The 26,298-nt window shown below is 47.5% G+C and overlaps 1 protein-coding gene across 3 annotated transcripts in view; it reads right to left on the reverse strand.

Annotated features, from left to right (window-relative positions):
• The window catches only part of LOC144145708 (uncharacterized), a 183,868-nt gene continuing 157,570 nt past the window's right edge, over positions 1-26,298 (reverse strand). The window contains exons 8-17 of one of the 3 annotated variants that reach the window (XM_077677392.1): positions 24,168-24,517; positions 21,886-22,027; positions 20,287-20,472; positions 19,548-19,709; positions 18,228-18,353; positions 12,921-13,415; positions 8,787-10,223; positions 7,665-8,138; positions 5,169-5,323; positions 1-1,988 (exon numbers count right to left, since the gene is read on the reverse strand). In XM_077677392.1, coding sequence (XP_077533518.1) covers positions 1,956-1,988; positions 5,169-5,323; positions 7,665-8,138; positions 8,787-10,223; positions 12,921-13,415; positions 18,228-18,353; positions 19,548-19,709; positions 20,287-20,472; positions 21,886-22,027; positions 24,168-24,517 — 3,560 coding nt within the window. In that variant the 3' untranslated portion in view covers positions 1-1,955. Of the gene's footprint in view, positions 1,989-5,168; positions 5,324-7,664; positions 8,139-8,786; positions 10,224-12,920; positions 13,416-18,227; positions 18,354-19,547; positions 19,710-20,286; positions 20,485-21,885; positions 22,028-24,167; positions 24,518-26,298 lie in introns of all 3 variants that reach the window. The other 2 variants (XM_077677393.1, XM_077677394.1) reach the window with 2 other exon arrangements.

Consider the following 26,298-nt stretch of genomic DNA (forward strand, 5'->3'; position numbering starts at 1 on the left):
TAGGAATGGTCGAGACATTTATTTTTCTTTGCGTAATCGAAAGAGAACAAGTGAGCACAATACAGAGACGCGTTTCAACAAACTATATAGAGCTGATTGCGAGTAAAACTGACGTGCAAATCTTCCAGGTTGCATCCTTTGTTTCCCAATTAGAACACACGCGAACAAATAACAATCAGAAAGGGAAGAGAGGCTCACACACATCACAAGCAGCTTTCGCTAACTCTGAAGGCCTTCTGGTTATGCGAGTTTCGAACAACACATCCTTATCTATACCAGAGCGCTATTTGCGAGCGACATTGTTTGAAGCGTGTAGCTTAGGCTGGACGCCACAAGATGAATATATTATTTCTCATAATAATTTACATCTCTATTATATATACACGGAAAAGGCATTGATCCTGAAGGTCCCATACAAACAGGGGAATCGGGACGATCACATGCTTATCGAACCAGAGCCGGCTACGTCCACGTTAGAATGCATTCGACGTGGTTAACAGGCGTCTCAGGTGCGATAAGCTGGAAGCAATAAAAATAAATGAACGTTAAAAGGAAGGGATTGTAACGGCAGTGATACGCTACACCCATAAAACTAACAGAAAGCGGAACAGAAACGAGAAACATGTAACTGTCTACACTGAATCAAACATCGAAGAGTCCACAATACTGACTTTCTACCAGCCTTCAAATGCAATGCCATAACGGCGATTTTGAAAGAAAAAGCAACGTGTGCGCGACTGATTGGTCAAGCTTATTGACGTGTATGCACTTATCGTCTGTCACCGGTAGAGAGATAGATGAATCAAATTCCGGGGTGCATTCTTGGAAGGCTCGTCAGTCACTGGATTGCCTTCGGCAAACATAACTGTATGTGATGAATACCGTCACATTATTTTTCTTTAAAAAAAGCCATCGTAGCCTGCAATCGTCGACCTACACGACGTTGATAATGTGAGTTCACTCATATGCGTCACTAGAAGGGACAAAATAAGTATAAATTGCCTGTACCAGGTATCACTAGCTGCAAGGTTCGCCAAATAAGCACTTAATATTGCTGTTGCGTTTTCTTATCTACTTTACACAAAAATTTTCAGAAAAAAGGAACACAAAATAGACAAGGGTTCGACTAAATGTCGTCTGGTCAGGCATGAGAACGTACAAAAGAAAAGCGAACACTGACCATGTATAAGAACATATTTGACGTTTCGGAACCGCATACGGGTTCTTTGTTAACTAAGTAAGACAAGAAGTTATCGTCGATTATGTAGCCAGCATGTGACGTGGAGAGTGTGCGGAGACGGATGGGACTTTGCCGATCGTCTACGCATGCTCTCTACGTCACGTTGATTGATCGATTCTGGGGGTTTAACGCGCCGACGCAACGCAGGCGATGAGGCGCGCTGTAGTGGAGGGCTCCGGATTAATTTTGACCACCTGGGGATCTTTAACGGGCGCTGAAATCTCGAACACACGGGCGTTGTTGCTTTTCGCCTCCATCAGAAAAGCGGCCGCCGTGACCGGGAATCGAGCCCGCAACCTAGTGCTCAGCCGCCCAACGCCTTAGACACTGAGCTCTCTACGTCACGTGCTGGCTACATAATTTGCGCCGACTACTTGTCTTACTTAGTGAACAAGGAACCCGTATGTGGTTCCGAGACACAGAATAACTTTGTCCCATCGAGTCTAGTTCTCACGACAGTTTTATTACTCTTAAGTGCAGCTACTGATTTTTACCAAAGTCGGGCGTATGAAAAGAATGAAAAAAAAGTCATTTGAAAGTGCGCCATACAGTTTTCCGGAAAGCAAGCACAATCGGGACACGGATAGCACTGTCCAAATGTACACGAGAAGCTGGTGCGTGCCCCCGGCCAGTGTCCGGTGCTTTACAGAGATGACTTAGTCACGGTGCTCCGCGCTGACTTTCCTCGTGTGACGTCGTGCCACGGGGAAATAGATCAGACCATGATGATGTGCGTGTCAGGGTCGCCCTGTGGAGGGAGGGGAAACGAAACAGTACGCTGTTAAGCTTTTCGATCAGTGAAATTATGCCCAAAGTTAATTAAGAAACAACAGCTGACTTGACACAAGCCTTAACAACGAAACCCTTATAGTTGATAATTTGGTTTTTAAAAGCGGAAAGTTTGATATGGGTTTTACGTTCATACCACTATAGCGAATTTTCACCAAAAATATATAAGAAGGGGGTTTAGTAACAGGCAAACACTCTGAATTATTAGCAGTGGTCCAAGATACATAAATGCCGACATTATGTGGTTTCAACCATGCGCATGCCGAAGACCCTTTTTGGGCTAGAAAAAATGCCGGGGGTCCCCACTATGAGCCTTCTTGACGGGAATTACAATGTCAAATCATTTGCATTTGCGGTAAAGTTGTCGTGTATACTGTATTAAGTGTCTGTCTTTTGTGTGTCTAGCTTTTTTTGCACAGCAGTTGTGCCATGCAAAAAGCCAACGTTAAACAAGTGCTACGCGGAGAAGTTTAACGTACGTGTCATGTAGAAAAGCTACTTTTTGCGTTGCCAGCAAGGTTTGGCAAAAGGTTTGGCAAATGGTCTGGCAAATGACCACAAAATTGGGGGATCGCTGGGGGGGAGGTTCAGCAGAGGTTTTAGGAGGGCTTCGCAAAGCCCCAATTAAGAAACACTGATTCAGTGCAAAGGAAACAGAGTGAGCCCGGCTGAGACGAAATGAAGGACCACAACCAATGATAACACGGCTCTTTCATTAAAAATAAACATGGGGCTAACAAGAATACAATTTAAAAACACCGAATTAAAAGTACAAAAACCAGACCGTAAATGGTGCAGTCAAGGGAGGGGGGTGGTGGAATCATCGTAGCTAACGTTGTCACGCGAGACCAAAAGTAGAAAATAAGGATGCCCCCTCTGGCCGCCAAACAGCCGCAAGCTTGCGTCACGGTGAGGCTGCTCACGAAACTATCGCGGATACCTGTGGCTTGCCCCTGAATAATGACCACAGTGGTTAACACATGATCACCACACTATTTGCTTTCCGGTAGATGTCAGCGTGATCAACCTGGCGTAATTTCTGTAATAGTTTCATGGCGCTAAATATTCTATACAGCCGAAAGGGTGAGGTTCTTGTTAATAGTGCTGGGCAGTTTTGTCGCGCCAACAACGGCAAGTGTACAAGAACTTCGAAATAATAGTTTTCGTACGCGGTGAAGTCCGATGTAGCGGAATGCGAGTACCCAAGCGGAACAAAATTCAGTTAACGCGATTTCTGCTGGGCAGAATAATAGGTATTGGAGAAGTAGTAGCAGCATAATTGGATATTCACTTGCGGGGAAGGACGTTCTATAGGTGCTCTGCCCTGTCACCTTCCCTTTCACTTATCCGTACAAAAAGGTTATCTGCATACATATAAATGCAAATATTCAGCGGAATGAAAGTGGTGGTGTCGATCCCTCACTAGTTTCCAAAAAAAGTTGCCTTTTTTTAACGCCTGTTTTGGTGCCCGCATCTAACAGCTTCGGCATCGAGCCGCCAAAGTTTGAGACCATTCTAACATTACAAAACTCGAAAGGATTCAAAGAAAAGCCGTTAGATTCGTTTTCTCTAAATTTTCCCCACTAGATTCCCCCTCTGACCTTATGCAAGATAACCATATCCCTCTTCTTCAACTTCGGAGGAAACAATTTCGCCTGGATTTTCTCGCGCAGCTCGTCAACAAACAATTGGCCATTGACGCCACTCCGTATCTATCCCCTCTAATGAGACGACCTACGCGCCATCACCACCTCATTCACTAAGGCCCTATTTCACTAGAACTGACATATTTAAATTCTCTTTCTTTCCTCGTACAATAACTGATTAGAATTCTCTTACAGAGCCCGCATCTCGTTCAAAATGACGTTTGTGGCTTTGTTTCACTGGAAATTCTTTTACAGGCCCTAGATCTCGTTCGAAGTGACGTTCGTTGCTACATTTGTTTCAGTGTATTCATGTTCCATTGTATTTCTTGCTTTGAATACTATGTAATTACCCACCCTGCATGGACCTTCAATGGTCCGCAGTATGAAATAAATAAGTAAAATAAAATAAATAAGTAAATAAAGATCACACAGATTTGGTGACGTTAGCCGCAGTCTGGTAGAGCTCGACTATGCATACGGCGCTAACATTCCAGTAGTCACTGCAGCCTTTTACTATCATGCTACAGGTGAAGTGAACTTTCGGCTATATGGTAAGTTATTGTTATAACGAAATCATTGTATTCAAAGTGTTTCATGGCACCCAGTGTAGAAAGAAAAATCGTGCCGCTTTTGAATGAATATCACTTATAACGAAGTACCGTAGACTTCGTTATGACGAGTGTTTACTGTATATTTCGGGAAAAGCAGTGTCACCCTCAAAGCTACACTAGAATCTCGATAATCCGAAATCGCTTAAACGGAATAGCCGCTCAAACAGAACAGTAGACTTTAAGTTGGTTGGTTTTGTATTCAGATAACGAAAAAAAAAACTCTCGGTAATCGGAACTAAAATTTGTGCATCACCGTGTAAAGGGAGCCAGGAATGGAACATCTTGTGAAATTCATTGGCATGAGAATCAGCTTTTTAAGGTTCCGGCTGTTTCGTTTTTTTTTTCTTCCTCCATGTTTTTAACCTGGTTGGCCGTGTTAGCGCAACGAATGCAACATCGCAGTTCTTGTTCCAGTCGTTCGGTGTCAATTCAAGACGCCGACGTTACAGGGCTCAGCTCGTTCGTGCCATCACGGTGCTATTCGCGCTTCATTAACGCGTTGCCGTTTTCTAAATTCGGTGGCTCGTAAGCACTCGCGAAGTTGAGGCCCCTAGCCCCCGTGAAGATGCAGTTGCAAGGACTCAAACAAAATAATTGAGGCATTTTGTAGTGCAAAGCCACTCATTGTTGCCAAATCAACTTTGTGAATGTTGTGCCTAAACCTCTTGTAGTTTTGTTGCCTTTTGAAAAACTGTTAGCTACATTCACCTTGTAGTGCTTAGTGGTCCATGAAATGATATTATTTAGAGTGTTCACGCACTTAAATTTGCACTTTCACACATCTATCTCAGTAAACGAAACTCCTGTTAAACCGAATTTTTTTCGGTCCCTTAAAGTTCCATTTATTGCGAGTCTACTGTATATACTGCGTTGTGTACGTACGAATCCCCTCCTGTTGCGGCCTCTCCTGGAGCGTCCCGAGGCCGGCGTCTCGGTGATGACGGTGGTGAGGTACTTCTGGCCGTCGCTCGTCTGCCGCACGCTCCGAGTCACGTTCTTGATGGCCGAGCTGGGCCGGACCACCACCGACGACTGGTCTGCGGTTCGCAGAGGAGGAGAGAGATAGAGATCGGTTCCTGAAGCGGATGGATCAGACTCTCGCCGACTTTGTGGAACGATGACCCGTAATAACGTCATTTGGCGTGGCTGTACGTATTTCAGCAACATCCTATTTTTCGTTGACGTTTTCTTCATGCTCCTGCTAATATTGGTTCCAATCGACCGTACCTAACTTATGCTGCAGCCAAGGAAGTTTGGTTCAGCGCAATGCAGAAATCTATTACACGATTTTGAGCTAGTGTTATTGAGGGAGGCTTTTTTCATTATTTTTACGGAATCAAAAAAGAACGGTCGGTACAAAGCCTTATGGAACGTAAATTACTACTAAACCCTCCCTGGATTGTTTATTTTCTTGCAATTAGCACTGAAGAAAAAGAAGCAAACGGTCTTTAGACTAACGTGAAGCTTACCTAACACCATAAACCCGTGCGTTCGAGATTTCAGCGCACGTTAAAAATCCCTAGGTGGTGAAAATTAATACCGAGCCGTCCACAACTGCTTGCCTCATCGGCTGTTCAGGGTCGGCGCGTCAAACTTCATAATCACATCAAGTACCTAACACCATACTACAGCCATATTACAGTTATTTCTGCCGTAAAAAGTTAGAAATCTCGAAAATACAGACCAATTCGCATCATAAAAAAATATTCAGTTCTCCAGCGCTTTCTTCCCAGCACACATCTGTTTTGCAGCAAAGCTAGCAAGGAAACTCTTGGCGCCCACTCCGTGTGCGACCGTGGACGCAAAAACATCAGCCAATGTCACACACAAAAAAAACTATGACGTAATAAACCGGAGTGATGTACTTCTTAACGGCGTCACTGCCAATGACGTCAGGTTAGCGCACTGCAGTGAAGCTACAGTGGGTGCGTTAACTTAATGCATTCCGGTACCATAGCGATATACTAAACGAGAGGACTCCTGTAAACACCCCGCCGGTTTCCGCGCACAGAGCGAAGCTGGGACAATCACGGTTGCACGGCTGTATGTGCTACAGAATTCCTGCTATAAGACACAATTACGAGGCACATAACATACGGGCCATTTCTGCCGCGCGAAATGCATCTAATCTCAGAAGAGTGGCGAAGCAGGGTAAGTGGATGTGAAACGCGAATGGTACTGATGGGAAGCATTTTTGATGCAACGTTATAAAACGTGCACCGCATTTCAGATGAAATATCCTTCCCGTCGGCAGGCGGGTTTCGTCTAAAATTGGTCTCAATAGCCCACAATGCTGATTGTACTGCAGAACGTCGAAGTGGCCTTGCAAGCCTTCTACGTTATCCTCCATTACCGAGCCTAAGTGTACTGATTACAAAGCAACCGTCAACGTCCCTCAGTAATGTCTTTGGAAATTGCAGAATTATCCTTATATCAGTCATTCTGCTATCATGCGCTCTATTTACGCAACAAATTGTCCGGTAAATCCTTTTACGCACTGGTTTAAGCGCTGCGTAAAATTTTTAATTGGAGCTGCAAGGAAGGATCTCCAGGCTGCTGCTGCTGCCGTATACACACGCTGAATTCCGGCTTCCTACAACCGCGCACAAATAATTTCAGCTTACGTGAGGGCTACCTCAGCTGTAACAGCGTGATATGCGGGTGACTGTGGCTGACGAGCAAAACAAAAAACCTACTTTCATCAGTCACGCACAAATTTTGTATTCTTATATGACTGAAAACTCTCATTATTACTTTGGACAGATTCGGCCACAATTAGGTTAATTTAAACTCACCACCGAGTTCAGGTTGGGAAACAGCGGCGAATTCCGCCACGGCCACGCTCCAGCTAATTCTGATTCACAGCAGAAATCAATAGCGCGCCCAATATATTTGTGATCGGAACGGGACACGAACGAGCGTGTGTAAATCTCGTAGGCACCAAAGAAACGCTTGGCACGGGTTCCCAACCCATTGAAAGGCAGAATGTCCGTCACTGTGGCAGTCAGCCTAACTAACAACCACGGCGACCACAGATTTTACTTTCGTTTATTTCTTTGGTGTCGAACACTTTTGTGCCATTGCAAACGACAATCACTGACTTTTTTTTAAATAAAAGTTTGGTGATGTTGAAATTCTTTTTTCAGTTGTTATGGCCGTACTCGCGATAATTCGGACACTGGGTTAACTCGGCCATTCTCCCCGGTAGCGTGAAATCCGAATTAACGGGGTTTTACTGTACCAGGATGTTACCCCAACTAAATGCTGTCCGGCTTACTACATTTCCGTAGTGCTGTGAAACCCGATCACAAGCTTTGTTGACAGCGTACGTAGCCTTAGCATGCAGTCGTGTACAACGTGCCGAATCCATGGACTCACCGTAGATCTCCTCGATGACTTCTCGGACGCCACCATTCTTGCCGGTGGTGCCGCGCAAGATCTTGGTGGTGACCTTCTTCCTGAGCGTCTTGGACGGCTGGCTGCTGTCCACCTTGGTGATGAACTCCACCTCCTTGGTCGAAGTGCGCACGGTGTCCCTGAGGAAGGACTCGATACGGTCGTCCGTCTGCACGCCCATGGCCCGGCCTCCGAAGCGGCCGTAGCTGGGCCGCCTCTCCTCCGTGGACGGGATCACTCCGTTCGGGGTCTGCGTAGCCTGCGACGCCGTGGCCTTCTTCAGTGGAGCCCGAGCCCTAGCGGCCGCCTCGCCCAGGTTGGTGTCGCTCATGGACTTGACTTTCCGGTATGGTCCCAGAGGACTGCGCACGTCCCCGTTGCAGTACTCCTTCGGGGTGCCCGAGAGGGTCTGGGCCACGATCCTTGGGTGGGCTCCTCGCAGCGTTCCGCCAGGACCTGTTTGAGTGAGTGAATGAGTGAGTGAGTGCGTGGGTGGGTGGGTGAATGGGCGAGTGAGTTGGTGAATGAGTGAGCGAGTTAGTGAGCGAATAAGTGAGTGAGTGAATGAAGTGGGCGAGTGAGTAAAGCCTAAAATTCAGCGAAAGGGTGTTGAAATAATCCAAGCAAAAACAAAGTTGAAATAAGTGCGGGAGAGGAAAGCCCTCCGCCTATTTTCTGCCAGCTGTGAATAGCGAAGTTCCTGTTCTTGTAGAAGTAAAAAAAAACAAGGTGTTTGTTGCTATATTTATGATTTGACTTTGAACAGCTTTTTACGTAAACGCATCAGTGGAAGAAGCGACGCGTTCAGTTTGCTCTAGAGGATTAAAAGCTTTTCAGAGTATCAAAGCCAACAATTTTTATTCGTTTCTTAAATTGGTTGTGGCACCCTCAATGAGAAGGAACAAGGGAGAAATCAAATTCGCTACAATAAACGTCACTAAGATAAACCTAAGCGAGGGTGCTATGCACGCGCTGGTGGGGCGCTTGTTTGTGGACTGGTCGAGGCTAATGCGGCTTAATGACTATGAGCTGTTTAAAGGACAGTGGAGGGCAATGGCTAGAACAATGGTAATAAACAGCAGAAATAATGAAGAACGTTCGTACCTGTCGTGACTGTGGAGCTCGCTGATGGGCTGATGGAGGACGGCCTCTGGTACTTGGACGTTACAGAGTCCCCCTTCGAGCTGGACAAAACTGTCACACCAGTTGAACCTTTCTTCTTGGGACGCTCGGTGTGGAAGCCTTTGTCCAGAACGTCGACGGACACCTCAGGAGTTGGGCTGCGGTGGCCATTCACCGGGGGGCTTTTTATCACAGAACGAGGGGGCGTCTCTGCTCGAGGTGGTGACGGGACGGGAGGTGGGGAAACCTTCGGAGGCTGAGGATCTGCGGGGTGACCCTGGTGTGACACCGGCACAGACTTAACGACGTGCACTTCTGTCGATTGTTCCGGTTCAGCCCGAGGCGCCGATTTTTTGCTCATTGAAGTGTACATTGTGAGCTTATCATCACTAACAATGTCACCTCTCTCTCCCGCGCGTGACGCAGACCTCGACTCCAGGTGCGACGAGTATCCCATCTCTTCCAGGATGTCGTCGTCGTCGTCAGCGAAAGGGATGGGGGACTCCGACAGACCGGACATCACGTCCTCTTTCTCGGAGCGAGCACAGAGGGACTTCAGGGACGTCTCGTCGAAGGCCCGCCTGGACAGCGTGGTCGATTCAAGCGTCTCCGTTATGGTGGTCGTTTCGACTGTAATCTTAGAGACGCCGGGCGCAGGTGTCGCTGTTCGAGACCTCGTTTCCTCCGGAGGCGTCCTGTCTTCCCGCAGCTTCTTTTCAACTTCATCGAGCAGACTCTTGGTCTCTTCTGCCGTAGCAGATGGAGGACGTGCAGAGGTCGGAGAAAAGGTCACGTGGTCGTCAGTGGAGGTTGCTTTTGATTCCATCGCAACCTTCTTCGGTATGCGGTCATCGTCCCTAGCTACGAGTATCGCCGTAGTCCCCTGGAAAACTCCAGCCGGTGGTTGTGTGGCCTGCTCGGCAGTGGATGGTTTCGTACCGGTGTACAATGGCATCGCGTAGAGCGGGCCGGACTGAAGCGGAACACCTCGGTCATCGAGGAGTAACAGTTGGCTTCCGCCCGGGGCGACAAACGGGTGCGCGTAGGTGGTGAATGGTGCCATCGCGTGCAGCATGGAGCCTGGACTGAACGCTTGGACGGGTGACGTTATCTGGATGCTAGGTTCTGTGGGCTGAGTCTGCGTCTCGCTGTCGCGTTGGCAGACGGGAGCCACGAGCCGTCCTGTCTCCGGCTTTCGCGACTGCTGCTCGAACCAGACTTCTTTCGGTTTGGACCAGAAATCACAGGGCGGCATAGGCGGAGGTGGAGGAATGGACGGACCATCGCCGGCTTCTGTCATCGGCTCTGCTTGCTTGTCGGTGGCAGGCGGCGTTTTTCTTGATGTCTCAGTCGGGCTTCTTCTGGATGGAGGACGCGGTGTGGCAGTGTCGATAAGGTTAGCTTCGTTCAGAATATCCTCTGCAGAGAAGACAAGTGACAAGTTTTATACAGCCACAAAGCGTAACGCACGAAGGTACACAGGACGAGGGAAGAACATTTGTAGCAGACACATTGGTGCGCTTACACACGAGACACGAGGTGAGAGAGTGCAGGGAAGAAGCGGGGAGTCGTGCTGGTTGGATTGTGGTGTGGGCCTTGCTTTGAAGCGAACAGCATGGCTTGGGCGAATAAAGTTCAGCATGAGGGTATAAATTTAAGTCCACATTTTCATCCTTGGTAACGCGGTGCGTTAAGCCCAAACCAATTCACAACTTAATCGGATTGGCTTTCGTCTACCATTCTTAAATGAGTTACATCGTGCTTGAGTTTACGTACGCAGTTTGTTGACATAAGCAGTGTTTACTCCAACCCTGTACCTTTGAGTCCGGTGTTCCCCAGGGGAGCGTCGTTAGGCCTTTACTTTTTCTAATTTATATTGAACATAATACATGTGCTAAACGAGGTGTCGAAATCCTTTTATTTGCTGATGACTGTCTTTTACTTCGTTCAATAACTACCGTAAATCACCAAACAATGCTTGAAAAATCTGTAGATGGCCTCGCTGCGGGACCACTGGGGCAGGAATACAAACTCTGATAAAACTTCTATGTGAAACACTAGCAAGAAACAACCTATTATTTACCCGTACAGTATAAAAACCCTATAATACCGAGATACAGCTATGAATATCTTGGTGTAACAATCACTAGCAAACTAACTTGGTCCTCCCACACTGAAAATATTTGTTCATCCACACGTAGGAAATTAGGCTTGCTAAGGCGTAAACTCAAAAGTTCTCCCCCTAGAACAAAACTCCTCGCATTCAATACAATAATCCTGCCTAGTTTGGAATATCCATAATAGGTGTGGAATCCACACACTAAGAAAGATATTGTTAATATCCAAAAAATCAAAAGATATACCTAGCCGTCCGTTTTTATATTCAACTGATTTTGCCAGCCTGACTCCCAACTGAATTAGTGATCTTCTTTAGAATGTCGAAGAAAAATAGCAAGACTACATTTTTTTTCTGCCTACCTATAGCAAAGAGGTGTACTAGACCTATCAAACGTCCTTACCGCGTTGCCTTCGCATCAAACAAGAAGGTTTCACTCCCGCAACTTAACTCCTACATTCGCCCGCTCTAACAATTTCAAATACTCTTTTTTTTTTCCTCGCACAAGAACATATTGGAACAAACTGCCACATCAAATTTTTGAGACTGGAAACGAACTAAAGTGTATTGAAAATTATTGTGAAGTGTGATGTTGATCGTGTGCCTTATTGTATTGCATATCTGCCTGTTTTTTTTTTTTTTTTTTTGCCATGCCTCTATTGTTTCGCATTTGGTCATGTTTCTTTGTTTTGTAACACCACCTCCCCTCCTACGGGGGCCATGTTTGGCCTGCAGTATTTTAGCAATAAATAATATATAAATGTTAGAAAAAAATATGAATATATATATAAATCCAGCTAAATAAAAGCGCAATTCAGCTGTTCGTTGTCAGCGTACCCATGATTTATATACCTGTTTTGATTCCAGCATAAAAATTAACGTCTATTTTGTATCTCGGTAAACAACAAAACATTTTTTTTTTCCGGAGCGGTATTTTCTTTTTGAGGGTGTGTTGAATTGACATTCGGCAAGATTCGGGGCTTGAATTTTTGTATCTTCTGGAAGGCATTTGCCCGGGAAATGTTCGTTCCGTTTTGTTAGCAAGGCTCCCACTGCGGAAACTTGTTTTTCCTGCGGACAGTCGAGGTCAATGAGATCCAAAGTACCACCATAAACCAATACCAGCTCCCCTGCCATTTAGCAACACCACGAACACAAGAAATGGATGCCTGGCGCCAGTACTTGTTCACACGCCTTCCCATAGCTAACGAAGTAATTTATAATACTCACCGTTCCTTCCTTTTTTGTTGTTGAATATTAATCACAAACTGCAATTTTTACAATTTCTGTACCCCTTCCTGCTATGTAAAGTAATCTGAGAGAACCAGGACCCAAATGAAACCGGTAGGTTTGGTCAGGTACCAATTTTTCTCAACGGTTGTAAGAGGCAGAGTTTCACGCCGCGTTGTGCCGTAATAGCCTCGCCAAAAGCTCCATTTGTTGAAAACCTGAAGTCTAAAAAAAGCTAGAGTGCTTTATTTAAGCACTCTTTAGACAATTTGTCGCAGTATTAGGGCTGATATGTAGGTTTCAGAGTCTGTTACACCCGTATTTTTTGCAGTATTAGTTCCGTGTTGCGGAAGAGCGAGCAATACACTTCTCGCCATTAAAGTCGCGCGTTTTTTTTTTTTTTTTTTTGCATATTCTCCGTCATGGTAGGGTAACTCAGATAGACCAGTCCTTGCAGAAGAGACCTCGCTAAGCTGCGCGTTTTCTGAACTCCGCAAAGAACTGCCCATCGTGCCTGCTAACTTCTCCCCATGGTGTCTCTAGCGCCTTTGTGTGAACCCAATACGGCGATTTAATTATTCCACTACCACCCAATTTAGTCACCTTCCTGTTCAAAAAACCGTTCTCAAAGGACGCACTCACGTCAAAACATCAGGCCGAGGCATTTTGAAGCGACAACACGGGGAAACAGGGACAAACAACCAAACACGGAAGCAGCAGGTGTCGCAAGCCGTGACGAGCGCCATGGCACGAAGGCGTTTCCCGATTACCTCTGAGGAGCTCCAGGGAGTTGCGCTTCTGGAGCACGTGCTTAAGCTCCTCCATGAGAGCCTGCTTGGGCGAGTGACTGTCTGCCGCGGCGACAGCGGCGTTCGTGACAGATTCACCGCGACTTTCGCTCGTCTCCTCAGCCATTTCGCCAGCAGGAGAAGGCTTCGACAGGTCGTCACCGCCGACACCAGCTTCTTGGTCATCGCGATCGCCGGCGATGACGTCGCCGCTGACGCAACCATCGCCATCGTCTCCCTCGTCGGTGTCCGGCAGCGGTGGCGGCGGCTCGGACGGTGGCAGCGCGGGGAAGGGGGTGGTGCAGGATTCCTCAGCTTCGCTGAAGATTTCGTCCAGAAGCGCGCTCAGATTCTCGGGCCAGCCGAGCGAGTCGTCCCTGCGACTGCTCGGAGCTCGCAGGCGGCCGCCATCGATGTCTGCAACACCGCCGCCGCACACGCCGAGGCTTTCCAGCAGGACCGCGCACGGTAGGTCATCTGTAGGCCGGAGCGTTGACGCGTTTTGTTCGTACCGCTAGCATAGACTGGGCGAATGTTGTCACTTATTTTCTACGCGTTTCTGCACTCCAAATGTGTTTCAGAGGGATTCACGTGATCGCCGGACTTACATCATCGAAGGCGTCGACTGTGTAAAACATGACAAAGTTTAGACCCGCCGCGGTACCTCAGTCGCTAAGGCGTTGCGCTGCTGAGCACGAGATTCGATTCCCGGCCGCGGCGGCCGATTTTCTGGTGGAGGCGAAATGCAAAAAACCCCTGTGTACGAGGTTTCGGCGCACGTTAAAGATCCCCAGGTGCTCAAAATTAATCCGGAGCCCTCCACTACGGCGTGCCTCATCGCCTGCCCTGCGTTGCGTCGGCGTGTTAAACCAGACAATAAATCAGTCAATCAAAGACAAATTTTACATTCCCGCGTGATTCACCCCATATATTTCTCTAAAATGTTGCCATAGCAAAAAAGTACAATCAATAGTCTTTATAACAAAATCCATTCATTCGATCGAGATCTCACTTTATTCGTAGTGTTTAAAGCGACACTGAAGTGAATTTGTCAAGCTCCCGGTTTTGCTTGCACTGCGTAGGCTGGCTCAAATTAACGCACTTTTCATCGTTTATCCGGTTTATAAGTCGGTAATTATTTTATAAAGCAGGAAAGAAGAAAAACAACCATGCGCGGTCTGTGGCGGCCGCACCAAGTAAAAGCTGTAACGACAGGAGGAGATGCACCTTGATTGGACGATGTCCAAGGTTAGCATTCAAACAAGTTTCGGTTTCGGTTCTGTAAAACAACATGCTTGACATCCGACGGCATCGTTGGATGGGCATTCTCGATATCTCAGTAATCGTCATACCGCACTTCTGCCATGTTCTCGGCTGTAAAATGCCTAAGATATATATATATAAGAGTCCCAGGACGGCTTGTAATCGTAGCAATCACTAGCTGAGGCCTACGCAGTGGATGAACGCCCTCCGCGTCACCGCAGAAGCTCAAATGCCATGCGATTTTCCCGCATATTCGGAGCTTGCCTCACTCAACGCCTGTATCGTAAAAAGCGGGTTCGCACCAGGCCAAGGGTCTGCTGATTCTGGCCTGTGCCCACTGCCCGCAAGTAGCCGGTGCTTGTGGCAACAGCACGCCAACGAGAACTCGCTAGCGCGTCAGTCTGCGCGCCTTCTGCGGACTCGCTCGTAGAGCAGTGAACGTTACGGCCCACAAATGATGAACTCAGTTTAGAAAACATCGGCCGAAAACAAAAAAATCAACTTAAAAGAAAAGCACGTAACCTCAGGGATTCGAACTTGCGACTTGCAAAACAAAAATCCTAGCGCTTCAGACTACTCGGCCACGAGCCAGCGCTGCTGTGGCTGGATATATAAGGTATATAATGTATAACCAGTTTACCCTTTCATTTATTTTGGCATTTCAAGTACCTTAGGTGACTATTTGTTGTATAGCGCTCGTGCAGTAAGCATCCCCAAAGCTTCCACAATATTTCACGTCTAGCAATTGCATTTCCTAGACGGAAAAGCGTTCGCAGATGTGTGTTCGTGCTGCTGACAGCTGTGCTTGTTCACCCAGCGCAGAAAAGTGCTTCCTGCTCCCTATTTTTGCGCTGTACGGTAAAGGTTTCAGTTGATTTTATTTCCTTAGTACCTATATTGACTTCGTTGACTCTTCCCCCGCCTTCAAGTGGCCTTAGATTTTCCTACTGGCTTGCTAGTCAGCGAAGCGTCGCATGTGGAGCGAACTTGACTTGGAGCTAGATACAACGTACAAACTAACAAAGTAAAGAAAGGCACATTCTTCTATTCACAAACGTGTCGTGGCTCCGTTTCAACTGAGCGAACGAATTGCAACGAACCGTCGGCGGCCGGCGGACTAAACGCTGGGCCGACTGACTCTGTCGGAAGGTCGGCGAGCCGTGCAGTAGCGCAGCCATTTGCCAGCTCATCTCCTCCTGACGTCACACGAAAACGCCACAGAAAATGGGCGAGGGGGCAGAGAGGAGGACAACATTTTCGAATTGATTTTTCTACTAAATAAATTCGCGTAAACGCGCTCAGAGTAGTAAAAACATGGCCTATGGACTCCGGACTACAATTTGCGCTAGTAATCCCGTAATGTTTACTAATCACTTCAGTGTCCCTTCAATGGTCCCCAAAAAAGTGCGTACGGAGCAAGTAATCCCCTTTTTTAACGAAATATAACTTATAATGAAGTCAGTTTCCTGTTCTGAGAGCTTTATTATAACGACGGTATACTGTACACACTAAGCGGGAGTTTCATTACAAGCTTCTTTTAGTCCTGTGGGTTGAGTATGTTAGCAAGCAAACAGTTAGTGCAGTGCACATAGCCGTATTGCTGTCTTGTTCTACGTGGATTTTGAACGCGAATACCCAGATTGTCCAGTTATAATGATTATCTATAGTGACAAGCAAAATAGCCGAAATGTTCTGTGCTCAATTTTAACCACCAACTCCCCCGGCACGCCCCCGTCATGGTGCTGAATTACGCAGCAGCGCAGTAGAACGCATTCACGTAAAGTTTTATTATTGCGGGAGAAATCTATGGGGCAAGTCGGCAAGGGTATTCGCCAAATAACAGAAAATGGCAGAGCCCTTGGGGAGAGGGATGACGTCAGCCCAGGCGACGGCGGCACTGGCTGCGGTAGAGCTGCGTTCGCACCGTTGCGTAGGAGACGTCAAGTCGAGGCGGTGCCGACTCGCCCTCACCGTCCACCCGACCAACGCCGGTAGCACGAAGTTTCTACTCGTCGCGTCAGCTCTTGGACGCGTTGTAAAATCTGGTGTTTAGCTAGTGCGTGGCCGAGTAGGCGGCAAAAGACGACAAAATACGAGTGGTGGCGACTATACTAGGGGAAAACTAAAGAAACAGGAGGCCAATGCAGCTGCTAAAGCGAGCAAATGTGAACACTGTGACGGCTAGAACGCAAAGGACGGTTGGCACGGTGTGCGGGGGGTGTGCGAGAAATGCCGTTTCTGGCTCCCAAAGCCTGTGCAAGGAGTGCGCTTTTCACTGAGCCTCAACTCGGGGGGGGGGGGGATGAGATGCCCACGCATTCTCAGAGCTGCAACAATAAATCTCCCATTATTCTTTAAAGCAAGGTTTCTCTCCCGATGGAACATTGTTAATGAAATCACACTGTAAAGCAGATATTAATTGCGGGATTTTATCTAACGAGGCTATTTCAGCGGCCATAAAGCATTTTCTTCTGGAGCCGATACGCTTCGTAAAAGCCGAAAGAGAGCGACGTTTTCCGCACGAACACGTGAATCCCCGTTTGGCACATCGCTAGAGAGCGCAGAGGCAGAGTCGCTGAACCAAGCAGCTATTTTTGGTTCATGTTTGTTAGATCTTTAAAATGCGCAGCGATACTTTGTTAATGTAAACAACTGCCAAATTAGACAGTTGGAACGCATTCCTACATTAGCATCAGCGGTGAAAATTTACTCAATGCATTCGTTAGGATATTGTATTTGGGACTCCGCACCATAATCCCTAAGATTATCTATGCTCGGAATTCATATAAATTTTGTGCCTTGAAAATAAAACGCGCTTCTGGGGAGAGCGAATGAAAGGTGGACTCTAACGCTTCGTGAAAGCGCTGGTGAGCTTCTCTTACAAAGGCCAAATTCCGAACTGATTATTGACTACTGTAACATAAGCTTCTGTAGTAAAAAAATCAATGCATTTGCTGATAATTTATACTAGATAGCTATCGAGAACTCTTGCGTGGTTAACTTTTTCGGCGCACTCATGGCCACCATCTCCCGCGTAATATTCATCTGATGCAGCCTTGATGTTTGCCCTACAGATGTGCATGGCTGAAAAGTACTTTGGCGCCAAGTTTGATTTAAGGAGCATATTTATGTGCGAGCTGCAGCCATGCGATGTCCGCTGATTAAAACAGGACGATCCGATTGCATTCCACAAACAGAAGGCTAACAAATGCTTGATACTACACCGTGATAACCTTGCATGCCGGACTGAATTACAAGGCACAATCGGTAAATATACTTTGCCGAATGTGTTACAAAAGCGAGTACAAGTCGGTGCATTTTATTGCTCATTATTCTGAAACATTCCGATGTGGGCGATTTTGGTTAATTGACGCGCGAATCGGCGACATTACTACGGTGTTAGCAAACACAAGATTAGGTGTTACGATGTAAAAAAAAAGACAAACTACTTCACACCTCATTCCCATTCCATCACGAAGGTCGCTCACATTTCCCGAGTTGCAATCAGAAACCCATGCTTCAGTTACGGTGGCATGCTCCTTTATCAGTAGACAGACAGACCACAACAGACGTTTAAAGAACACCCGAAGACTGAGTCGTCGGACATTATGTGAGTGTATCACTTGTTGCAATGATTGTGTGAACGAAGCGAAGACTTCGTAGGAAAGCCATCACCACCACAGCTTCAGTCATGAAACATCCCACACACAGTACGAGTACAGGAAAATAAAAGTTACAACAGCCGAAAGTAAAAGTACGCATTATCCAGCTCGACCCCCACATACTTCCGCATTTCGCATTCTTTCACCTCGTGACAAAAACGTGCGAAACAACACAAAATGAAGAGAAAGAGACAACAAAGTGAAAAAGAAAGACCGCGCGTAAACATGCGACCAGACAAGCAGGCCCGTTGTAATTCTGAGTTTCCCGAGCCCACGGTGGAGGGACAGTCGACGTAGTTGTGTTAGACCCCCGAAAAGGACAGTGTGGAGCCGGGAGTAGGGGCGTGCGAAACGCAGGCTCCACCTTCGGAAGTCGTACTGCCGAACTCGCTATCGGCCGGAGCGTAGGTGTCGCTGCCGCAGCGCTGGGCCGCTTCCTCTTCCAGGCTGTCGGGCGCCATCATCTGGTCCGGAGGGAGTACGACCAGCTCTGTGGGCGATTTGGCCAAGTAAGAGTGGGCAATTTCGCACCGCGAGCCCATGGCTGTCGAGCTAGGGCCTGTTTTGAAGTGGAAGGAAAAGCAGGGTTAAGGGTATGGGTGAGAGCTCGGGCGATGGGATGTGGGACGGACCGTGATGAACAGTGCGTCCAGCGGGTACCTGCTGGTTGGCCGCATCTTCCCCCGTCTTCCCTCAATATTTTGGTGTCGGTTTTCTACGAGAGGAATCTACCCCTGACCTGGACTTGACCTGGACTTGCACCGACACAGAATATGCTCAGTGAATTAACAAATACCCTTTGTCTAGACCGACGTATAACTTGGAAATTCAGCTTGAACGAAAACCACAGGACTTGGGAAAGAAACACGGACACAGTGCTGCCTATCAACTGAGTTTACTAACGAAAAAGGGGAACATATATACATGAAACAGTGCACAACATTGGCACAGCTCTTCACTCTTATTCCCGAGATTAGTCAACAGGTTAATTGCTACGCCGGTCCGGTTCTTTCTTTGTCAGAGCTACGGAAGCTGCGCTGAGGCACGTGTCATCTTTCTTGCTGATGGCCTCACGTGCGTCAGCCCAGCTTCCGTGGCTCTGAGAGATAAAGAACTGGAGCTGCTTAGCGATTATCCTGTTAACTAATCTCGGGAATAAGAGTGTCGTGCTGTGCCAAAGTTGTGCAATGTTTCATGTATATATGTTCCCCTTTTTCGTTAGTAAACTCAGTTGATAGTCAGCCCTGTGTCCGTGTTTCTTTCCTAAGTCCGGTGGTTTTCGTTGAAACTGAATTTTAAAGTCGATATGAACCCAAAACCCAAAACCCAAGCAATTCCACGTATAAGCTCGTTTAATCGAGGTAATCGTTATGATCACAAAGAACACACTGTGTTTCCCACTCGCCTTTTGATGGATCACTGCCGTAAACTTAAAATGAGTCAATGGTGGGGCGCCGAAGTCGCCTATAGTAGTCAGGGCCCATGAAGAAGCAGATCAATGGGAGGGGTCTCTGCTTTCAGGTACGTCAGCAGTCAGTTAACAGCTGGTGATCTGTCACCAATGACTGATAAATAGGGTACCCACCACCCGTTCAAAGCGTTTTCTAGAAGCATCACCCGGCTGACTCAAGACACATCTATCACGGGTGGCACGACCAGGTGTGTATATACAGTGTCGACGCACCTGAACTCCTAGACAGCCGCAGGGCGGCGTCCTCCTCTTTTTTCTTTCGAATCTCCTTCAGCCAGTCAGGCACAGCTTCACGGGACGAAGCGGGCTGGTGAAGGCATTCGCTCGAAAGGTTGGCCGGCAGGTACTTGGTGCCGGACTGAGATAGCGACTTGTCTGCGGGAAGACAGGAGAGGAGGAATGTGCGGGAATATGTTCATCACTGGCAACTCCGCTGGCTCAGGAGGCGGTCAGTACATGCAAGAATTTTGGGTGGAACAACGTTAACATGAAAGATATGAGTGTATCTAACCTACACATACGCGTACGTAAGTACGTAGGGAAATTTGAACAAATGCTCAAGCAGCAGTTAATTGGGGAAGGATCTAAACAATAAAACTTTCTCTGTCTCTCCTCTATACCCTCGATTTCAATGCTTCAAATACACATAACGCAGTGGTGTCTGAAAAATCAATTGCTATTTCGTAATTCTTAAATGCCATATAAAGGGGTTTATTACACTCCTCGGGTTCCATATTGCTTCATCAATGACATCAATGTGATTAGTTGTTCAGCAGCCTCTCCTAAATCCATCCTGTTACCTAGGTTTACGGAAGAGTAGAGGAAATTGTACCGACAAAATGCTACGCATCTACTTAACCGATTCCCCTCCACGTGATTCGACAACCAGCTTTGATATTCCACCGGCGGTTTCTTTCTGGCTCCTTTCGGTGGTTCACAGTACAGTGCTCACCGAGGCGGGCCCAGTCGATGCCGCTCTTCTTCTTGCGCTCGGCCTCCATCACCCACGAGGGCGTGGCCGCCGAGTCGGTCTGGTCCCACGGCGATGCCCGGCCCGTGGACACGGCGTCGCGGCTGCGCATCTGGACGCTCGAGCTGCGACGGAGCGCCGACGCGGCGCCGGCGCCAGCCCGCGGTCCTGCGCGCGCACCTGTCCCTGAATATGGGCGAATGCATGCAGAAGCGGGCGGTGCGCAATGCAACTGGCCTCAAACGGCGTCCTGGACTAAGGACCCCACCAACCTACCAGCTCTTCAGTCGAATAAAGTTTTTCCTCCCCCCCCCCCCCCCTTCCGCTGGAGCCATCGATCATACTGCTCGCGCTGCTTCAAAGCGGCGGCTTGCGATAGAACTCCAAGCTCTTAATTCCTTGCCGATGGTCACGTGCTACTTTGAGGAGTGTGCCATTGGGTTGGGTACAGTGAGCTTCTTATGTAGGAGCGTGTTATGTTGTCCTTTCATTTGGAAGAGTTGCACGTTTGCGATATGGCAGATATATTTTTGTACTTCGAACTACGCGCTTGTGGAAGCGTCCGGTAATATTGCAGGCGCCAACATTATGTGTCGTATTTTAAAGCTTTGGCCCAAAATCGACCACTTGTCATCGGGCATATTTCACGGCCGTACTGGCCCCAAAAAACTCACAGCAGCCATCGGATGCCTTGGGTTGCGTGCGCGCGTTTGCTGCTTGCACATGGTATCAAACATTTAGGTGCATAGAGAATGTGCGATTTAGAGAAATATAAGAAAGCTCCGCAAATCTTATTACGCTGGTTCGTGTGTGTCCTACTTTCGCAGCTTAAATTAAAAAAAAAAACCCGGGCCATTTCCACAATTGTGAACCAGGGGAGGGGTGAAGCATGCAGTGTATAACTGTATCCTTGGCGCCTTGGCGTTTTCGCCAGCGGAGATGAAACCGTTGGTGATACAGGTATACAGCTTTGCTGTAAAAGTCTTTTGTCTTTGGAGCCCGAAGCTTTCTAGCGCAAGGCGTAAACTAGTGTACCGGTGTTTTGGTACCTTCACTACATGAGGCGACGATTACGACGACGACGACGACAGGAGACGCCCACAGCCCCAGCCTCTAAGTGGCTTAGCCCCTAAAGAAATAGACTGGCTGTTAATAGTTACATCCTGAAGTACGCGCATGCCTGTTCCCGAATACAGTCCAGGTGTCCGGTTTATCATCGGTACAAGTGTACAGGGGGGATTGAAACAAATCAAACAATGGAGCGCACAGCCTCCAACGTTGTGTACCTGTCTGATTGCAAAGACCGTTAACTGCACACACGCGCAGTTCTTACATGCTTTTGAGAATGTGACCTACTCTCAGGGGAAGTGCTCGATCAAGAAGCGACGCCGGTAATTTATTTTGAGGCGCGGCGCCTTTGCGTCGGAGGCTGTGCGCTCCATTGTTCGCATTTCTTTTATTCCCGCCTGTACGTCTTTGCACGGGTGTTGAAGCAGTTTTGGACTGAGTTCATTTTGAGAATAAACCTTTGTTTTTTTAAAAACACACTATCGTTAATCTAATTCCTCGTAGCGGGCTCACCATGGTCGGAGAAAGCGGTTCTAGTTGGGCTTCTTCGCGAGTGAGCCGGGGCCCCGTCCGTCTTGGCGGGGGGCGGGGACTCGATGAGCTCAACGCGCTTGGGTGTCAGGAACTCGGCTACGGCCCGCGACTCCGACACGGCCTAGGAAAACAATAAAGAGACGCTGCGACAACAGCATCTCCACCAAATTATATAACAAGTTTTTTTTTTCGAAATGAACCAGTTCCAGAAACCGAAACTGAATCGGATAAAGCTGCAGTGACAAGAAAAATTCGGCCACTTAGAAAACAGCTGAGATAACGCCCTGAAAACGTGTACACAGATCGTAGTTCGTATCTTAAATGAGCCAGATCCCTCTGTTTCGCGGATCAAAATGAGCCAAATGCATTTGCCCAATGGAAGTTTGCTTTTGGCTTGAGTGTTCAGATTGTTTCGTGGGTGTTTTCGGAAGTGTTTGTTTTTTTGCTTTTCGGAGCTGGCTTATTGTGGATTCAGACGGCAATTAGGAGATCGGGTAAAGATCTGTCAACGACGAAGTGAACGGAAGAAGTGAACGAAATGACACAGAGATGTGAAACAAGGATTTCTTTTCGTCTCCCGCGTTCCTACAAAACAAACTCTGGTTATATTTACTTTTTACACCCGTACTTATCGTTTCAGTACTTTACGAAATCGCCGCCGCTTACAAGCCCTGGAAAATCCTGCTCTGAGAGTACGAACCACTTCATCAAGCTGAACCACTTCATCGTGAGCAGCCTTCTTGTGAAGCATTTTGGAGATTCAATGCAAAGCAATGAAGAGCTCATTAGTGCCTTGATACGTGCCCAAGATAATTATCCTAGGGAAGAATTCGAAAAGACCTGCTAATGGTGCCAGGAGGACTCACCTGCTCTCCATGCATATTTATACTGTTCTTGAGACTCTGTTGCATATTTTTAATGACTCTTCCACCAAACTAAATCGCACGATGCTTTAAAGTCAATTTACATAGAGTTGTCATAAAAACGCCACATCAGTTTGAGTGCTTCTATTCAATATTAGCCAAATACAAACTTATCAGAGATATTGCTCAAATTCTTAATTTTTAATGACTTGTGGCCATAAGCTTCTCTAGCTGACGCGTAAAATATATCATATAATAATTTTGACGGCGTTGCATCTAGGTCCGGTAACAAACTTACGCTTGTTTCTCAAATTCGCGTTAGGTGGATCTGGCTCCTTTCGGAAAAAAAAAAACACCTCATACGTTTTCGGGATGAACGAATCCAGCGAGCATTTTGACTATATTAACCACGCCGACTCTGCGGGTCTTCTGCAGAGTCGGCGTAGTTAATACAATCAAAATGCTCGCTGGATTCGTTCGTGGTCGCCGGCTCGCTGGATCACTTTGTAAATCTTCGCAAACAGCGCACGGGGCACAACATGTTCGAAGCTTTTCCGCCACAATTTAGCCATATAAGCGAAGCTGGATTAAGGCTTAGTAGGGGGATATTTGAAGTACACAGCACGGAAAAGCACGTACACGGTACGTTAACACGAAGCTGGAATGAAGAGGTGGGCGGAAGCCAGTGTGGTCGGGAAAATACATGACAACAACTAAACACTGACACCGACTATGAAAGTTTATAAAAACAACAACGACGTTTCGTTATATGCTTTTGTTGTTGTTATAAACATTCATGGTCGATGTCAGTTAATAATTGTGGTGAACCCGATGCTCCAAAGAAATTAGTTGGTATCTTAAAGATTTTAACTACGTTTTAAAATCTTCAGGCAAAAAATATTATGCGTGTATAAGGCGTTTTTCCAGCTCTTACTAATTAATTTAAAAAAAAAACATTTAAAACTTGGCAAATACGACTAGGAACCACGAAGTTGCTGCACGAAGAAAGGGAAACAGTAACAAGCGTATACAGCACAGAGCGAGCGAAGCAGACAAAGCTAATGCACCTCAAAAGTAGCCGCTGTCCCCATCACCCAACGCCCATTTTTTTTTTTTTTTTTTTGTTAAATGGTAGGGAACCTTGTACTCGTTGTTTTGGACTGACCATAACTGCCCTAGGGCAGCCTCGCGTTTTCGCTCTCAAGAAATTCGATTGCGAGCGCAATCCGGGACTGCACAGATCTTCTGGACAGGGAAATAAAAGATAAAAAAGCTCATAGATCTGTCCCACATTCTCTCACTGACTTGCAGTTCGTGAGCACAGCGCTGAAACACGCCCGGAATGGCTATCATTGTTGCCCCAACACGTGTGCACGGCGGGACAGCGCGCATGCGCACCCTAGTCCTTCCATCCGTCCTGTCCCTGGAAGCAGAGGCGAGCCGGTGCGGCTGGTGGTCCTCGCGGTGACTCTTCCACGTGAGCGTGGGGGAAGCCGACCTCGCAGGGGCAACCACGGGCGCCGCCGCCGCCAGCTCTGCCCCCACTCCTGCTCCTGCTCCTCCGCCGCGGGTCTGGAAGACGACGTTGAGCGGGGGCGCCTTCTCGACGTGGCGCAGCTGCACGTTGAGGAAGCTGGGCTTCTCGTCCTCGGTCGAGCTGGCCCCGCCCGCCGAGGCTCCGTCCGACGACGACGACGAGGCAGACGACACCAGCACGAACTCGTCCGACGAACGACGGCGCTCGGGCGCTGCGAAAAGGGCGAAAGAACACTCTGGTTAACGCGGGAAGTTTGAATGTTCCAGCAGTACTACAAATTCGCATTCAAATTTAGTTCATTTTGAATTTTTGCGTAGGCGGTAAACGCAGGGAGAAGGGATAAAAAGCTGATTCCATGTCAGCTTGATCAACTGGGTACCACCTCTCTTGACAAGGCTGCGAGTGAAGGCAGTGTGCGGGTGTTAACAACATTCGGTACAAGGAAAGAAACGCTGAAAAACAAGAAAAAAATGTGTAAAAAACCAGCATGACTACAGAATGGCGAACACAGAGCAAAACACACTGCTATCTTTTATTTTTTCACACATCACTGCAGTAACACAAAAAAGAAGCCAAGTGTGCGAGAAAGAAGATTCAAGTAGGCCAAAGTATTAAAACAGCTAACGACACTTCACGGTGTAGCCACCGTTTCCTGTGGCTCAGTCGCAATAACGCGTTTACGTCGCTTCCCAACCTGCTAGGGCAGTTTTTTGCTTCGACGTTCTTTTCAATTACCTCCTCAAACTAGTTGTATTAATAGTACGTCACGCTTCAGCGAGTTGCATAAACACACGAAGCGAACCCGCTACTCGCTGCTCCGGTGCGATAACAACATCCCGTCGAGTGGGGTGGGAGGTGGAGGGTAAAATGGAAGCGCGCGCGCTCTTTTTCAGCTGATGCGAACGAACAGCATTGGAAATAGAATAAAGAGGACCGGTTATGTGGTACAGGTAGTTGCTTCAGTTGGAGGAGTCCGGGTCTACTTTTGTTTCCAAGAGCGAAGTATGAAACATGTCGCTGCACCCGACTGATATGATTTCTTTCAAGCGGAGTTGCGATCGGATGCTAGAGTGAAGCAGCTGCTCGCGCTCTGACTGGAGCTGATCTGTATCCGGAATACTCCGTCGCTATATATACGACAAAATGTTTTAAGCCGGAAGCCTTAAATGGTCCACTGCGCTAAATTAACCCATTTGTCCCTAAACAAAGTTGAGAGAAGTGCGACAGCTAAAAGTACGTCCAACCTTCGGTGAAAGTGCGTCCAATCGATCGTCAAACCTTCAACAAACCAAATCGCAATAGAAGAACGAACCCGCGCGACGATTTTTCGCGCGCTAGGTAAACGTAACGACGAGCGATCTAAATGTGTACCGATACGTGGTTTATGAGGTAAATGTATAGTATTGTACTCCTTCACAATCGAGGACTACATTGTCTGTTCTACAACCGTGTTCCTTTTTCGCGATGTTCCCGTAACCGTTTTGACACAATGGAATCCAGGTTTCGCGCACGCGCCGTGTGTCCAGACGTCTTATCGGAGCTTGGCGGTGAGCCAAGCGGTCTATGGAGAAATGCATTAGCCTTTTTTGTTAGAACGCCTTCCGTCCTACTCAAAAAGCATTCGCTTTAAAAAAGACAAAAAAAAAGAAAGAAAGAAAACAGCGCCTTCACAAGGCTTGCCATACCGCGAGACATTTCATAGCGTGATATTAAACCCGGCAGTAGCAATAGGTGGTCGTCCATGCCAACACACCGCAGATAAAAAAAAAGCAGAAGTGCGCGAGCGAACGATTAAACAGAAAAGCAGTTAAATTTGGAATCGTTGTCAACACTGGCATTGCACAGAGGCGGGAACGAACAGCGGCGCAAGGCGAAGAAGACAGATCGAAGCCATTCGAAAGCGTTAATGCGGATCGCGATGCAAAGGGTCCCAAGCGGCGTTATTACAAAGCCCTTCGACGACACGAGGCGGAAGCAAGGCGTTTCGGGCGT

The sequence above is a fragment of the Haemaphysalis longicornis genome, unplaced genomic scaffold, assembly GCF_048455015.1.
Source record: "Haemaphysalis longicornis isolate Haplotype H1 unplaced genomic scaffold, Haemaphysalis longicornis Haplotype H1 scaffold_7, whole genome shotgun sequence".
Classification (NCBI taxonomy): Eukaryota; Metazoa; Arthropoda; class Arachnida; order Ixodida; family Ixodidae; genus Haemaphysalis; species Haemaphysalis longicornis.